At 46.1% G+C, this 16,402-nt stretch overlaps 2 protein-coding genes across 2 annotated transcripts; one reads left to right on the forward strand and one right to left on the reverse strand.

Moving 5' to 3' along the window:
• Positions 1 to 40: 40 nt before the first annotated feature.
• Positions 41 to 6,907, forward strand: CPSF4 (cleavage and polyadenylation specific factor 4). Its single transcript, XM_010719603.3, has 8 exons — positions 41 to 360; positions 1,496 to 1,546; positions 1,964 to 2,116; positions 2,909 to 3,004; positions 3,158 to 3,251; positions 3,685 to 3,757; positions 4,224 to 4,316; positions 5,387 to 6,907. The coding sequence occupies exons 1-8, from the start codon at positions 258 to 260 to the stop codon at positions 5,453 to 5,455; spliced, it is 732 nt and encodes a 243-aa protein (XP_010717905.1). The 5' UTR covers positions 41 to 257; the 3' UTR covers positions 5,456 to 6,907.
• Positions 6,908 to 7,582: 675 nt separating this feature from the next.
• On the reverse strand, positions 7,583 to 8,938 carry ATP5MF (ATP synthase membrane subunit f). Its single transcript, XM_085238021.1, has 4 exons — positions 8,793 to 8,938; positions 8,609 to 8,716; positions 8,103 to 8,219; positions 7,583 to 7,757 (listed from the first exon to the last, which is right to left on the reverse strand). The coding sequence occupies exons 1-4, from the start codon at positions 8,905 to 8,907 to the stop codon at positions 7,729 to 7,731; spliced, it is 369 nt and encodes a 122-aa protein (XP_085094147.1). The 5' UTR covers positions 8,908 to 8,938; the 3' UTR covers positions 7,583 to 7,728.
• Between the last annotated feature and the right edge of the window lie 7,464 nt (positions 8,939 to 16,402).

The raw sequence follows: 16,402 nt of genomic DNA on the forward strand, positions 1-16,402 counted from the left end.
CTCCACGCCGCCACCTGATTGGCGGAGAGCCGCGCGGGCGCGCTGCCTGCCGGGGGGCCGGAGGCGGAGGTGGTTTCCCGGCATCCTCCGGGACAGGCGGGCGGCGCGGCGCGGGGCGCGCGCGGCCGCCTTTACTCTTTGAGGCGCTGCCGAAACGAAGCAGGCTGGGCCGGGCCAGGCCGGGCCGGGCCTGGCCACAGCCGGCCCCCACCATTCCCCCCCTTCCCTCCCGGTGCCGTCGCCCCCCGGCTGCCACCATGCAGGAGCTCATCGCCAGCGTGGACCACATCAAGTTCGACCTGGAGCTGGCGGTGGAGCAGCAGCTGGGGGCGCAGCCGCTGCCCTTTCCCGGCATGGACAGTGCGTGTGGGCGCCGGGCGCGGCCTTTCCTCCCCGGGGTGCCTCTGTCCCTGTCCCGGGGTGGTGGGGGGGTTCCCGGGCCCTGTGCCGGGCTCCCGTCCTCGTGTCCCCTCAGCTCCTGCTGCCCCACGAGGTTCTGCCGGGTGCTGCGTGTCTGTAGTTTAGTTTGTGCCAAGCTGGGATGGAAGCGAAGTTGAGGCGTTCGTGTGAATAAACACTGCTCTCCCAAGCTGTTGTTTTATTTCCCTTTTGGTAGATGAGGTGTTTTGGTGGCAGGGAAGCAGTAGGTCTGGTGTCAGAAGGCTTTCCTGGTTAGTCTGGAGATGGGGGAGGCTCAGGGGAGACTACATCGCCCCTACTGCTCCTAAAGGAGGTTGTGGTGAGGTGAGGGTCGGCCTCTGATCCCAGGTAACAGCAGTAGGATGAGAGGTGATGGCTTCAAATTGTGCCAGGGCAGGTTTGGGTTGGATATTTAGAAAACGTTTCATCTCCAAAAGAGTGGTAATGCATTGGAACAGGCTGCCCAGGGAGGCGGTGGGGTTACCATCCCTGGAGGTATGGAGAATGTGGGGATGTAGCACTGAAGGACATGGTTGGGGGGCATGGTGAGGATAGGCTGGTTGGACTTAGCAGAGGTCTTCTCCAACCTGTCAACTGATACAAATAGTCCTGGGAGACTCAACATTTTGCTGATGTTCTGTGTCAATGCTGCTGACCTCACGTCGCTCCCTTCAATGCTGTGATTCCTGTTGTTCAGCAAGGGATAACGCAGCAATGATTGGTTTAGGCTGTTCTGCTGAGAAAGTACAAGACTGGAGTTGCCAGAGCTCTGAACACGTTTCACTACAGCAATTGGTTTAATAGTAATTGTCCAGGCAGCAGAACCTAAGTCGGAAAGTCTATAAACAGAACTTCTGAACTTTGCAAATTTCCCTGCTGTGTATTCAATGAGGAGAATACAGATATTTGTGAAGGCCAGACCTGAACAAAGAATCCATGCAGGAATGTAAACTTCTCAAACCAAAATGCTATTTCTCTTTTGAATTTGAGGACTTGATAATTTCTTCAGGAAGAAAATACTTCAAAAGCTCCTACAAAAGTTTGTTAACGTTTATTGTGTTTCTTCTCTCCACAGAATCAGGTGCAGCTGTCTGTGAATTTTTTTTAAAAGCGGCATGTGGGAAAGGCAAGTTGTATTTCCAGTACACTTACACTCACGTAGCAGGGAGGAGAATTAGATTTGCTAGTGCTGGCTATGATAATAATGGGTTTTATTAAGCCGAGGGCTGAGGGAGAGGATAAAAATGAAGGATATTGGGTTAACTCCACAAATTGTGTGTGGTTTGCTGTGGATATAACTGCTATAGTATCTATGGGTTGTGGTTGCTGGGATTAAGAGCTGGAGACTACAGTGCTCAGCTCGTTAGAGGATAAAACAGGACTTGTCTGGATGTCCTTGTTTGTCATTGCCATTAAAAGCAAGTCATAAGAAAGACTGAATTCTTGTAGAGGCAAGCAAAGCACTGCTGTTGTTGTGTTCCTGCTTGCGCTGCAGATTTTAATTGTTCTTCTTTTTCATTTTCCTTATCCCATCCTCGTGTAGGAGGTATGTGCCCATTCAGACACATCAGTGGGGAAAAGACTGTTGTTTGCAAACACTGGCTACGAGGACTATGCAAAAAGGGAGACCAGTGCGAGTTTCTGCACGAGTATGACATGACCAAGATGCCTGAGTGTTACTTCTACTCCAAATTTGGTAAGAAGCGTTGTAGCTCCTACTTAGTGTTCCTTGCAAGTGTGGGAGTCTGGTGAAGAAGATCCTGCAACATCCCTCTTATTCCAGCTTTAGAATATTTCAGTTCTTCTGTGTCTGCTGACACTGTTTGGTTGTAGTTTTTCAGGTCTGCTTAGCTCTTTTATCTTTTTATTCCCCTAAATCAGCCACGTGTTGTAGATGTCTTCTCTCTCAAGAGCTTGTCACTTTGGGGAAGAGGGAGGAAGTTCACAATGATTACTGGGTTTTGTACTTTATATTCCTCTTTTTACATGAGTTGAGTAGGATGAGCAGTTGGTCTTTGCATGAATCTTGTTTTGGGGAGTTGATGAGCAGCAGAGGGCATGGGGGTGCAAAACTTTTATGCACTTGCTTTCCAGCTCTGGAGATCTGGACATAATGAGGCAACTTGCTGTCAGAAACCTACAGTCTTGTAGGTTTCCTTGGATTGAGGTTAGTGTGCAATTTGTAGTTTCTCCACACTTTTGGTGCACTAAATGTTGGATTTTGTTATTGTGACTCTCTTTCAAGATCAGTTTCCACATTGTTTTTAAAAGCACACATAAATAATCCAGTCTGGTAGAACTTCACTCACAAGGGGTGAGTGGTTGGTGTTCATCCTCTAGGTTAAGTCAGGCAATAAGACTGTTGTGCCTGAACTTACGAATGCTGGTAACAGCTTTGTGGGAGCTACATGATCCAGGTAACATTTTAGGAGTTATTTGATCTTGAGCCTGCATCATTAACTAAGAAGTGCATTTGCCTTTGGTACAGGGGAATGCAGTAACAAAGAATGTCCATTCTTGCACATTGACCCGGAATCTAAGATCAAAGACTGTCCCTGGTATGACAGAGGCTTCTGTAAACATGGTATGTATGTTGTATAGTTGCTGCTTCTGTGGCTATAAATGAAGAGTAGGGTGTTGCTATTATTTCTTTGCATGATCTGCTTTGTGTACCTGCTGCTATTTAACGCTGGAGTGCACATATATGGTACATGAACCACTGAGCTTTGTGTTGCAGGTCCACTCTGCAGACACCGGCACACTCGAAGAGTCATTTGTGTGAATTACCTGGTAGGATTCTGTCCAGAAGGGCCTACCTGTAAATTCATGCAGTGAGTATGTTTCCAGGCTTGCTCTTTAATGATGTTTCCACTGTAAGCTGATGTGTGTCATATGGGGGTGCTCCAGTGCTTCCTGGTGGTCCTGTAGAGAGAGCCAACACTTAGTATAGTGATCTATTTTCACTTGGAGGACGTGGTGCATGTCCTCCCCAGAGAGTTACCAGTAAGACACTGAAGTGGGGCTCAGATGCCATGGTGGAATTGCATGAGCTTATATTACAGAAGACTTTTGGTTACTGGCATATTGTTTTAGCAAGCATAAATACTAAGCATCAGGATGAGAACTGGGGAAAGGAGGTCTGGTTTCCATGAATCTAATTTAATTAGCTGAACATTTTGTTGTTTGGAGTTTGTTTTTTTTTTAACTGAGTGATGCAAAAATGTTGGTGTATAATTTGAAAATCTTTATTTCTGCCTAAAACAGCCCTCGATTTGAACTACCTATGGGAACCACAGAGCAACCACCACTGCCTCAGCCAGCACAAACACAGCAAAAGGTACACAACTCCCCTGCTTCCTACACACACCCATTCTCGAAGCATTTTCCACAATGCTTTAGAAAAGGCCATTATAGCAATGAAAGTCTTACAGTTGCTCTAATATAACGTGAAGATCTAATCACAGAATGTATAACAGAGAAGCATGTCATGTGTGGTTATGCAACAATCTGCCAGTTTTTGTAATCTGCATGACATCTCAGTCATGAGAATGATATTTTAGCAGCCCAAACCAATTCTCTAAAGCTGCTCTTCAGAGAAAAGCAGGATTGCTGGTTTTGTAATCCTTAGTTTTTGGTTTCTTCTCCCTGGTGCTCCAGCTGGCAGATCACCCACACAGACTGGGAGGAAAACGGCTCATTCAATATGTGGGGTGTTATTTTCTCTTGTTAAGAAAATAATAACTGTAAAAAAATCATTGTCCTTGATGCACTTAATGAATCAGAACTCTTCTCCTAACTAACAGAGGACACCCCAAGTTATTGGAGTCATGCAATCTCAAAACAACAACACTGGGAACAGAGGACCCCGGCCATTGGAGCAGGTCACCTGTTACAAGGTAATTCAGAAGGGAGGGAGAGCAGGGGTACCACATTTAAGTAATAAGAACACAGATCACCTGGACTATCTCATGCTGCTTTGCTGCTGGTTGCTTTCTTGAGCAGCAGTTACTATGACTGGACAAGGATATTAAGAAGCTGAATCAAATCCAGTCTTCTGCAAATACAGCTTTTAGAAGCCATATCTCTGTGTAAGGCTACTTCCTCTCCAGTAAATAAGAAAGGATTTAAGGAAGCAAGTAAACTACATATGTGGATGTAGTGCTATAATATGAAGGAAAGTACAGCAGTAATAGCAAAGAGACACAATCCTAGGCTGTAGTAAGAAAGAACAAGTCCAAACACAGAAGCCACAGACACAGAAACAAAGGAAGAAAAACTACTTACTTTTAGAAGACCTCCAGTAAGTAGGGATCTCCAATGAGATCCTCTTGCTTCCACTGCCAACCCTTAAATAAGGTCTGGGAAGGGGTGGATCCTGGCTCTAGCCTTCCAGTCACTCAGATGCATTGCACACACCTGAGCTCCTCTGGGTTGGCCCTGCCTTCCCACCAGATGCTCAATCACTGTGTCAGGCCCTGACTTAAATTTCCACTACAGTGGAGAATGCTGTAATATCAGAGGCTGATGTTTCTCTCTGGCTTTGAATAACCCTAAAGTGCAATGTCACAAATTTCTTGTTTCGATGCACTTTTAACTGTGTAATCCAGGATCAGGTGAGCTCCCAGTATGAATCTCCATTGCAGTACATATTAAGTGGAGTAGTCTTGGAAGCCTCAAATACTGAAATTAACGTTGTATGTTACAGCTCTTTGCAATAGTGCACTTGGATCTGTTCCTTTTGTCATACAAGAACGTGGTACTGGTTGATCCAGAAGCAGCTTTTGCTCCAGGGAGTGGAAATAATCCATAAGTTGTGGCTCTTTTGACACCAGTTCGCTGACTCATTGACTTCACTGACTGAATGCTGCATCTTCTATACGTGGAAAAGCTGTTAAGAGCTGCTTGTTAAAGGCAGCTAGAGAAAAAATCTGTAACCCTAAAAACTCTTCTCTCTTCTTTTTTTCAGTGTGGTGAAAAAGGTCATTATGCCAACAGATGCACCAAAGGACATCTGGCCTTTCTCAGTGGACAGTGAAAGAGCAGAAAGAAGAGTGCAAGGGAGCTATTAACACTGAGAAAAGGTTTCTGCCTTGCACTATTTCTTGAACTATTAATCAGGTTGGTTTTTTAATGCCATTACTGAAAGAACTGGTCAGAGGCTGGCTGCTGCTAAGCAACATTTTTGTAATTGTCCACAACTTTTTTTTATGTTTTAACCTTTTTAAAATAGATTTTGGCCTCCGTCTACTTTCATTGAGCCCTGCTGAAAGGTAGATCTAAAAGCAAACAGACATGCAAACCCCTCACCGGTGCAGCATTCTATGTAAATGCATCTTAACCGGTGTTTTTTTTTTAAAGTGTTTTCCTCCTGCCACTTCTCTTTGGAGAACATGCAGCGTTTCAGCACTCCCTGTGGAAGCAGAAAGACTGACTGGGAAAATTAATCCTTGAAATGCCTTCCCTTCAGTGAGGAATTCTGCTGTCCTGCTCTTACAAAGTGAAGCTGTGTTCCTAGATCCAGTCTTGTAGTTGGTAAGGTTGTCCTGGTGATTGACTTAATGCCTCACACACACCAGGCTATACAACTCCTGCCCACTTGCTTTGTTTCTGTGTTTCTTGCTATACTGAAGGTTAGAAATTAATCTTCTGAGCGAGAACTGATTTGGGAAGAATAAATTGGCATCTCTGTAGTTGGCCAAATAATGAGGAGAAATGATTTTAGGAGATTCACATCTGTGTTCGTTTTCCATTTGCAAAAAACACAGGGAAATGAACAGTTTAAAGCGTAGGAACAAAAGAGCCTTTTCTCAGCACCCGTCATTCAGCTCACACCAAACAGGTATTTCTGTAGCCTAGAGAAGACCAAGAAGTGGAGCTGGACATTTTTATGGAACACTGCTTTTAAAAGTGGTAGAACATTCTTCTGAGATCGTACCTCTGCAAGCCAAAACCCATTTGTTTTGCGAGACAACTATTTCAAAAGGGCCAATGATAAAATGTGAATTAAAAAAAACCCCAACAACTTGCACCTACATGAGCCTTATTGATTATAACCCCTCTCATTTGCTGACTGCCTTTATACGTTGTTTTTATTGAAATGTACGGATGGAAAAAGCTGTCTGTGATTATTTTTTTTTAAGTAGGGTAACATGGTTAAATTAGGAGAAGTGACCAGTTGGTTTGAATGGCAGCCATTGTTTCATTGTGTGTATTCAGAGTCAGCCAAAACAGAAGTTTCAAGACTAAGTAACTGTATTACAGCAAACTGTCAAGAATTTTCTTACTATGTTGTGTCCCTTCATGCTGAACAGCAGCCAAACTAAGATGATACCTGCATGTAACTAGGTGCATGGAAAGGGAACAAACCCTTGTGTCTAGTTACCATTCCCATCTAGTTCAGGGAGACTTAGTCTTCACTCCCTGAAAAGATGTTTTCTGCAACTGCAAAGCCTTTCTCTTACTGATAAAGCTCAAGAGATTGTTTGTATTCCTTAGCCAGTGGTTTTCATTCTTGCTCCTATTATGAGAAATATACTGCAGACTGTACCTGAGTACCCAGGTACAACAGGCTTCATAAGATGCACTTGCTTAGTGGAAAGCATGAGGAAGCTAACCAGATGGGGCCAAATCCACAGCTGCTCCTTTAAATTGCAATTGTGCATTTAAGTCAATGAGCAGTTTTCCATTTTTAATGGACTTTCATTATATTACAGTTCTTTTAGGCTTATACCTATTCAGAATACCTTTCCAGCTGCTGTAAGTAATTAACATAGCTGTAGTTTTGACAGAAATGGGTTAATAGGTAACAAACCTGACCCTATCTCAGATGGTGGAAAATTGTCCAAATGCCTCTGGGCCCCAGGTGACAGATGGAGAATTACACAGCCACACCAAGCCTCTAAAAGCTCAGATATTCTTCTTTAAAGTATTATATCCTTTCATCTAGTTGTCCAACCTTCAACAGCTAGACCAGCAGAAGTAAAAAGCATTTGTTTGCTTCTTATCAAAGAGTTAAATACAAACCATTTGTCATAATTTCCCCAATTCATAATGCAGCCTAGGTAGCAGAAACTTTTCTCAAACTTATCCTTGTGAGGTGCAAAATTGAGAAGACAAACTCACCCACGTAGTAAAATAAACAAGCCATTTATGACAGGCTCAGTTCAGTAAGTGTAAAGTGTATGCACTTTATTATTGGTCACAACAGTAGAGATTTTTTTTTTAAATGAATGACAGTTCAGTTGCCTTCTGCCAGGATGAATGTCCCAGTGGCCACAAGCTGCACCTTCACTTTCTGAATTCCGTGTTTCAGTGATACTTCCTGTGACGGTCATGCTCTGTATCAAAGTAAAACAACAAGAAGTTGCAAGGAAAAAAAAAAAAATCCACAGATTTCACACACACAAAGAAAGCACTCGGGGGGAAATCTAAGCGTGTAGTTCCTAAGCACCATCAGGTTAAAGAGGCAATAAGAGCTACACTACTTTCAACACCAAGGAAATATGGGTTATCTGACAGTTATAAGTATTCAATTTACTTGTCCAGACAGCATCAGATTGAAGTGGCAACACTTAACGTGCTCTTTGATTGAATTTCTAAGAGCAGTTACAAAGTTTACTGTTTTCACTGCCCCAGGCAATCACCAAGCTGCACTGCCCACATTCAGCCATAGTTTTACTTACTCAAGTGACTGTAGCTCCAGATGTAGCTCATGACAACATACCCTGCGAGCACCATACTGATACCACCAAGGCCCCCTTTCTTCACATTGATGTATTTATTATAATACCTCTCATAACCTGTGGAGAAGAAAGGAGGTTTTCACAGCAGCCAGATAAACGATTTTCTGTGCCAGAAAGAAAGATGCTGATTGCACAAGGTAAAAATGCTTCTGATGAAACACCCAAGGGTCTCAGAATCAAGTCCGAGAGAAAGCAACGTGTGTGTTGGTGAAGCACAGTGTCAGTGCAAGCCCCCCAAAAAAAGATAAAAACGATCTTTTCCCCTAAACGTTACCACGGCTCTAACAAGCTCATGGTACTTCGGGATTACCTGACTCTTCAATACTAACACATACAGTACAGGGACGCCTCGTTTATTGTTTTTAAGCCGACGTAGCGGCCCGTCCGCGCTTACAGCACAGGGCACCGCTCGGAGCCAGCTGGTGCCACAGCCCCGCCTCGCTCACCTCTGCGGAAGGCGCCCACGATGCCGCCGGGGGTGAAGTCCCTCATAGCCAGCCAGGTGGACAGCTGGCCCAGCTTGACGTCCAGCAGCTTCATGTCCTTCAGAGGAACTGCGGGACAAAGAGACAGAGCGCGGTCAGCGAGTGCCGAGGAGCCGCGGTCACCTTGGCGGCCCGCAGCACTCACCCGGCGGCTGCGCCATCTTGTCGTGCCGTGCGCCACCGCGGGGCGAGACGGGAAGGGGGCGCGGCGCAGGGGCCGACGGGAGGAGGGTCGGCGGGTGGGCATGGGGCGCCGCCATGTTGGGTGGGGCGGGGCGGGGCTGGAGGGTGTAGATCGATGCTGCTTATCACGGAGTCGTGGCCTCGAGCAGCGCCAGGGATGGGGCACCCACCTCTCTGGAAGCAGTGCCAGCGCCTCACCGCCCTCCAAGCGAACCATTTCCCTATCGCATCTGACCTAAATCTCCCCTCTTTTAGTTTAAAACTACTCCCATTGTCCTATCACTATCAGACCGTGTAAAAAGTCACTCTCCTGCTGTTTATCGGCTCCCTTTAGGTAGTGGAAGGCTGCAGTGAGGTCTTCCTGGAGGTTCTCTTCCCCAGGCTGCACACCCGCAGCTCTCAGCCTGCGCCCACTGCAGATGCAATCCACTCTGACACCCCCGTGCCCTCTGCAGACCCCGCTCCAGCAGCTCCATATCCCTGTGCTGGGAACCCCTGGACGCAGTGCTCCGAGTGGGACCTCACGAGGGCAGAGCAGAGGGGTACATCCCTCACGGCAGCGCCGCTCTCCGAGCTCGTCTCCCAGCTGTGCCCGTATCTGGGAGGTACCCAGCTCGCCCCGTGCCACCACGGCTCTGTCAGGGCTCCGGGACGCGCAGGAGCCCGGCAGGTGTCACTGGCAGGCAGCGAGCTGTGCAGCAAGGCTCGGAGCTCGCCCGACCTCTAGAGGTTTCCCATCGAATCGTTCAGCTCCAGAGCAGCGTCAGGTTCGGTTCTTCGCTGTGCTGAACTGCACCGGTGAACTGATGCAGCAGCGAGCCAGCCAGTAAGCGAGATCTCCCAGGTGTTAAACCTGCACCGCAAAGGAACTGCTTCAACAGAGTAGAGATGATGGAGACTAAATTCAGGATGCACAGCTCCTATCTGAACACCGTGCGACCCATTTCTGCACCTTTTACTTTGCTTAAGTTGCAGAGTCCCATTCCATAGGATTTCCTGCAGTCACTGCAGGGTCTTTGCATTTAGTCTTAGGCTTACCTGGTACTAAAGGAGCTGACTGCTGTCGTTTTGAGATGGCACTGTGTGATTCACGTTACTCCGAGGCTGGCCTGGGTTTCCAGCTTGTATCTCAGTCCTTCATCTTACCAAAATCAATTTCTTTATATTGAACAGTGCTCTTCTGTAACATAACAATAAAAGCAGAAGAAGGAGACTACTGCCTGCTTTTTTTTTCTGACTTATTAACAGAAAGTAGAGTTAGGAAAGCATAGTGTGCCTGATCACTTGGAGAAAGTGTTCCGAATGTAGTCACTGTTAAATGAGTTAAAAATCGCTTTATTAAATTATCCTTTATTCTATTATTGCAGTTACTGGCAACTGCAGTTTTATTGCAGAAGTGTCCCCTCATGAACTGCTAGGTGGCCTTTTTGCTGCACTTGCATAAAAGCATGCCTTAGACTTGCTTCCCTCATTCTTGCAAGGCAACCTGTAGTTTTAAATAGGATTACTCACGCAAGGCAGATTAATTCACCTACAGGAGAAAAGCCAATGGCAGGTGCCTCATTTTAAAGAGTTCCCTGCGGAGCACACAGCGTTGTTCAAACCGCTTACAGCAAAGCCTAGGGAAGTTTGATTTGTTACAATAGCAAAGGAAGGCCATAAAATGATCCATCTGCAAAGCAATTAGGGATAGCAGTGTCCTAAACCTCGGCCCAAACTGCCTGCTCTGGTGAACTGAGGGAGAAGAGCTGCTGTCTTTGTGCCATCTTAATCCCAAACCAAGCAGGAAGAGTTAAATGGTGCAGATGTGTGGGAGGTTTTGCAGCACATTTCCTCCCTTTGACCTGTGCTGCTGGCTAACGTTCAAGGTCTCACTGGTTGGTTCAGATTGGAGGAGGAGTGATGAAGAAAGGTATTTCTGTTCTGTTTCTGTGTGCTTACAAGAATGCTCTCAGCCCTCCTTTCCTGAACACAGAAGAAATCACACAGCTGAGAGCTTCCTTGCTTCCAGCTCCACACCTGTTCCCGGCAGCACTGTGACCCCAAACCCCTCTGTTTCTTGTGTTCAGTCCAGGTTTTGTATCAGTGATTGTTCAGGCTGCTCGAAGCTTCCGTTCCCTGCCTATTTCAACGTGCTCTCTTTCTGTTGTCTTCTCCACCTGAATCATATTGTCCATCTACACAAAATCTCTTTCCTTTTAATGTCCTGCCCAAGACTGTCCCCTCTGAGCCTTCAGGTGCACGAGCCATCTTGCACTGTGGTTAGAAGCACAGATTTAATGTCTTCTTCAGCGACCCTAAATAAAGGAATGCAGTTAAATCTACCAGTTTCAAGAAGATTTAACCCAGCCTATAAAAATAAAAGCCTAATGGATTGTTGCCCCGAGGTTTTCATCTTGCTCAAGTTCCCTCCAGAAAGTGCTGTGAAGTTTATAAGTAATGGCATGGAAATAATAGTGAGTACATCATTCAAAAAACCCAGAGTATTTTGCAAAGGACGTCAGTAAATACGAAAGACGTTTCCTTTCTCCTGTAGCAACCACAGCACATAATACTGCAGCTTTCACTCCGAAGATGCAGTTGTGGATTCAAAAGTTAAGTAACACTCTTGATGAAAAGGCGAAGCAAAAAGCAGAACACGACCTCCCTCAGACTGAAAGATCTTAGGGGCTGTGTCATGTTTTCAGCCCGGGTGCCACCCTTTGAAATGCAGGGTCTCACCAGGTAGGGATGTCAGCGATGCAATAGGCAGATGCAGACGCAGCGTCCGTAGCCATACAAAGTAGCACAAGGTGGCCTTCAGGAAGGTCAAGAGACGAGGATTTACCTCCCTGATCCTGCGCCCACTCAAACTGATGACAAAGCACCCTGTGCTTTTAATAAAGGATCAAACCTACACAAGCGGACAGATAAAGTTCTGACACACGCGGTTTGGCATAGGATGCTTCTTGGCTCCCAAACAGTTATTTCAAGGCGATGTCTTCCCACTATCGCAGGCTGAGTGGCTGCAGCCATCAAGGAGAAAAAGAAATCATGGAAAACAGGCAGCTCAATGGAGAGCGGCATGTTTTATCAATTGGCAACTTGTGGGAAGACTAGCTTGATCCCATCCTGTTTTCAAACTGTATGAGCAGTTTGATGTGGTGAGAGCAGTGCTGCTGCACTGCATAGGTCTCAACCTGGTTCATCTCAAGAAGTGCTTGCAGTGAAAGCTGGCTGCTGGGGGGAATAGGATGAGAGATGGGTGTGGAGCTTGGGAACTCTTCCATGGCCACGCTTCCTCAGGAAAATTAATTCCCTTGCGCTGACAGTGATACCTAAGGACGGACCCAGCAGAAGCAGTTAAGAGATTGAACATAGGATTGTAAGGGGATTGCTTGCTGTGTGTTATTGCAGAGCCATTTTCCGTAGTCAACCTCGAAACACTTTACAAAGGAGATTGCTTACCAATAATTAATAGTTTAGCATGTGCATCGCTCTTTTCTCTTTCGCAGCACTTAAGTATTGAGGCATCTTCACGCTTCTTTGATGAAATGTGTAATTGAATGTTATGATTACCTTCTCCAAACGGGGAAATTTAAGCCGTGTGTTCAGGACTGCCCACCTCCTGTGGTCCCATCTTGCCGGCCTTTGCTTGTACACGTGTCAGTTGCAAAAGCACTTTATTCTGTAGGTCCTTGATCAGCATGCTGGTTCGCTAAATATATACCTGTGGGGAGATAATTATATGCTATCAGTAGTAAAGTGTAGTAAAATAATTTACGTTAATTAAAACACTGGCAAAACCAAAGCAGGAATTTTCACTAAGATAAATCTGCAGCAGTGACAGCTGTATCTGAGACTGCCTGCTTCCCATAGACAAACATGAAAATAAACCCAGCGACCAGTAAAAATCACTTTCTTCATGCTGAAAAGAGGAAAGGCATGTACCCACTGGGAACACGATGGTGGTATGAATCCCAAAGGGCAGGGCTGAATACATCTTCCATCTGTGCCTGCATTCCTGAGCATGGGGAAGGTCAGTGCGATGAATCCCAACTTATCACTGTGCCTGTTTTTGAATATGTGTGAGTGGCCCAGCAGGAGGGTTGTAAAAATGGGTCTCCTATTATCTGGAGAGAGTTTGGAGACCAATTAAATAATGTGACAGAGGCTGAAAAATCACCTTGTTACCATCATTTCAGCCACTGTCAGTAGCTCCTGCACAATCCCTGTGCTTTTCTTTCTTTCTTCCTTTGCCACCTCTATGTCTGATGAAAACCCAAAGCACTTGCACAGCCTTGTGTGGAAATTGGCTGGCTGGCCTTCCCAGCTGAAGCACTCAATGGCTATTGACTTTTTTTTCTGACATTTAATTGACATCTCTGCTAGCTGCTGACATTGAGTTTTAATTCATACCAAAAGCACTTGTGTATTTGGGACATTATCAGTCCCACAGCCCCACAGAGATACCCACTGATGTTGCTTTTTGCAGATCTCAGGATACAACCAGTCTCCAGTTCAGCCAGCGTGTCTCCCACTGAGCACACCTGGATGTGCTCCTACCTGGGGTTCCTCCTTCCTGATGGCTGTGGTCCCTTAGTGACAGTGAGATAGCAGCAGTGAGATAGACGTCAGATCGAAACAAGCACTCAGGAGCCAAGAAGGACAGTAATTCATTTACATCTCATTCTTTTACCACTGGGTGAGCTAAACATCTTCCTAGAAGACCCGAAGAAGTTGGGAGGTTTGTTGGGTTGCAGTGGGAGAGCCACAGCTCAGCCCCCACCAGCAAACTGTCACTGCATACATAGGCCAAGCTTTTCAGTTTGATACTTGCACATCTGGAGAGCTAGACCATGCATCTTTCTCCCGCAAATCTCCAGTGAAAACAATGTTGTCACCGTTACAGGATTTGCAGCTGTGTTGGATTAGCTGTTGAGTCAGTACGATACCTGCTTGTCAAACCATTCTCTTCTCAGTGCTGCTCTGTGATGCAGTGTGGACGTACACGTGTCTCTTTGCATCATTCTCTCCCCACGTGTATCTCTGCATTTTGTTGTCATACTTCACTCCCAACCAAACAACTCCTTACACCCCCTTCACAGCTTGCACCCGATCCGATTCCAGTTTTTTGCAGGGTGGTGGAGGAGGCATAATTTTGTCTAATAGCGGCCATGTCATCCTATGTACGTGGTGAGAAAGGAGCTTAGAGCCAGGGTGAGGAAGAGATTCCTCTGCAAAGATCAGCTAGGAGTCGGGTGGGATTTCATCCGTGGCTCTGACATTCACACAGGTCACACAGGCAGCCCTGCCCCTCTGCTGCTTCACAGCACACAGCACGGGATGGCAAGGCTGGGTTGGGGAGCAGAGCTGGAACAGGAAGCTGCAAAATATTTCATGTCAGGGTGACCTTTAACAGGTGTGGATTTACTGGTGGGGAGGGGAGAGGGAAGTAAGCGAGGGATTAAGGGGACTTTGCTCTCCCTCCCTTTAAGCACCAGCTTGCGCAGCATTCCGGCGCTGCGAGATGCAATTTGTGGTGCATGGTTTTGTATCTCCTGCCTCCCTTGGCTCTGGGCAGGGCTGTGGTGCCCCTGGTTTTCGGCAGTGCTGGGGATTCGCTAGATGCATACAGCTTACAGAGACAAGGTGTGCCCCATGGCAAATATAAACCTGAGGTTCTCAGTGTGTTGAAATTCCACTCTTTTCTGCAAGAGCTGGGATTTAACCTGAAGTTAAATCACACAATGCAGGCAAACATAAAGTGTTTAGTACACTCCCTGGGTGACTTTGCCTAGAGATCTTTTCTTGTCCTAGAGCTGCTGCATACTGCTGGTTGAACAGCTGCTTTCCTCTAACACAAGGTCTGCTGCATTTCAATGATGGATTAAGGCAACTCTCCATTTTCCTCATCCCTCTCCAAAGGGAGCCATAAAGTTTAATTAATTACATTGTGTAAAACATGATGAGATTCTTGGATGATAAATGTTATACAAATGTAGAGTATTTTTTAATGAGCCCTGCATGAGCAACAACAAAATGCTTGCTTAATCAAACCAATCTGAGCTGCAAAATATCCTCACTCTGCTGCTATCAAGCAGAAATGATGCCAAGCACTCCATCTTTCATGGGCTGTTTGCTTTGAGGGTCCCAAGGCATTTCTGGAAATTTTAACAGTGTGAAAAGGCAAGGACTATATGTGTATATATGCATGTAGATTATAGATTTTTCATTTTATGTTTGCAGTTTAGATTATATAACAATACCAACAATGCCACTCAGCAACAGAAAAGGGGAAGATCAGTTCACAGCACTAAAGGTAGTTTCCATAACGAAAATCACAGCCTGCTGTAATTGCAGACAGAGTGCCATTACTTTCGCTGGAATTTGGTCAGGACAAAGAGTAATTTCTCGAGCTGAAAGAACTGCCTTGGGCTCCTCAGTGGCCTTACAATTCCTCCAGAAGGCTGCTTCTGCTGTTAGCAGGATGTTAGAGCATCAGATCATTAGTGAACTGAGGAGGGATACAACTTGAAGAAACATTAAAAACACAGTCTGGAAGAAGCAGTCTATAGATTTCCATCCAGTGATGACGCAGCCCACTCCTACCCAGCCTTTGGGATTCAAGCATGCTTTCAACACAAGAGACTATGGATTCTAGCACTGGTGTTTTAGGAGTGATATGATGAGAGCAATCAGCCAGAGACCCCTGTACTTCATCTGTTTCATTAAAGCTGCTGCTTTGCAAAATTTGCCTCCTCTGGACCTTTTGTAACCCCTGCTTATTTTGCTCATCTGGAGTTTTCCACAAGGAAAGGAGAAAAAAAGATGGCCTCTGTGCAGGGGTTGGCTGTCAGCGCCTGGAAGAAAAAAGGAGGCACAAGAAGTGCACTGCTGAACCCATAGAATCATAGATTGGCCTGGGTTGGAAAGGACCACAATGATAATCTAGTTTTAACCCCCTGCTATGTGCAGGGTCACCAACCACCAGACCAGGCTGCCCAGAGCCACAGCCAGCCTGGCCTTGAATGCCTCCAGGGATGGGGCACAGTGATTTGGGAGGGAGGAGTGGGACATTTTAGGGAATAACCAACCCACCAACCAGCCCTGAAAGGAAGTTCTCTTTCCTTATTATTAGGCAGCACTAGAGTGATGGAAATGTAGGACCGTTCTCCAGAAGATTTATGGCCCTGTAGCAACTGCATGGGAAAACTGTAAGCACCGAGTAGAGCAGGGAATTAGAAGTATATTGCACGGTCTGCAGCTCAGTGAAGCGCTGGTGTGGAAGGAGAACAGTGGAGCTTCAAAGCTGGCTCTTGTCTGCAAAGCTTTCTAAGTCCTGGTGAAGAACTGCTGTCATTTTGGTTAGAGCTGGTGGAGGCTTTGTCATTTATTGATCTAGATAATGAGAGCCTCCCACAGCACTGCTTTAACCAGTACAGAGAAAACACCTCCCAGTGCTGTGCTGAGCTCAGTGAGCCACATGCACTTGTGTGAGCTAGAGGAGTGTACAGGACCTGTGACAAGAGCGGGTGCCTATGTTTCCTGCCTGTGAACATATCTCATTACAGCCCTTCTGTATGTACAGCA

Source organism: Meleagris gallopavo, chromosome 16, assembly GCF_905368555.1.
Source record: "Meleagris gallopavo chromosome 16, MGAL_WU_HG_1.1, whole genome shotgun sequence".
Classification (NCBI taxonomy): domain Eukaryota; kingdom Metazoa; phylum Chordata; class Aves; order Galliformes; family Phasianidae; genus Meleagris; species Meleagris gallopavo.

Coding starts and splice junctions, on each gene's coding strand:
- CPSF4 (XM_010719603.3), top strand. CDS start 258: ATGCAGGAGCTCATCGCCAGCGTGGACCACATCAAGTTCGACCTGGAG. Junction 1,547..1,963: donor AAAAGCGGCATGTGGGAAAG/GCAAGTTGTATT, acceptor ATCCTCGTGTAG/GAGGTATGTGCCCATTCAGA. Junction 4,317..5,386: donor AGCAGGTCACCTGTTACAAG/GTAATTCAGAAG, acceptor TCTTTTTTTCAG/TGTGGTGAAAAAGGTCATTA.
- ATP5MF (XM_085238021.1), bottom strand. CDS start 8,907: ATGGCGGCGCCCCATGCCCACCCGCCGACCCTCCTCCCGTCGGCCCCT. Junction 8,717..8,792: donor CAAGATGGCGCAGCCGCCGG/GTGAGTGCTGCG, acceptor TTTGTCCCGCAG/TTCCTCTGAAGGACATGAAG. Junction 7,758..8,102: donor CTGGAGCTACAGTCACTTGA/GTAAGTAAAACT, acceptor ACTTTGATACAG/AGCATGACCGTCACAGGAAG.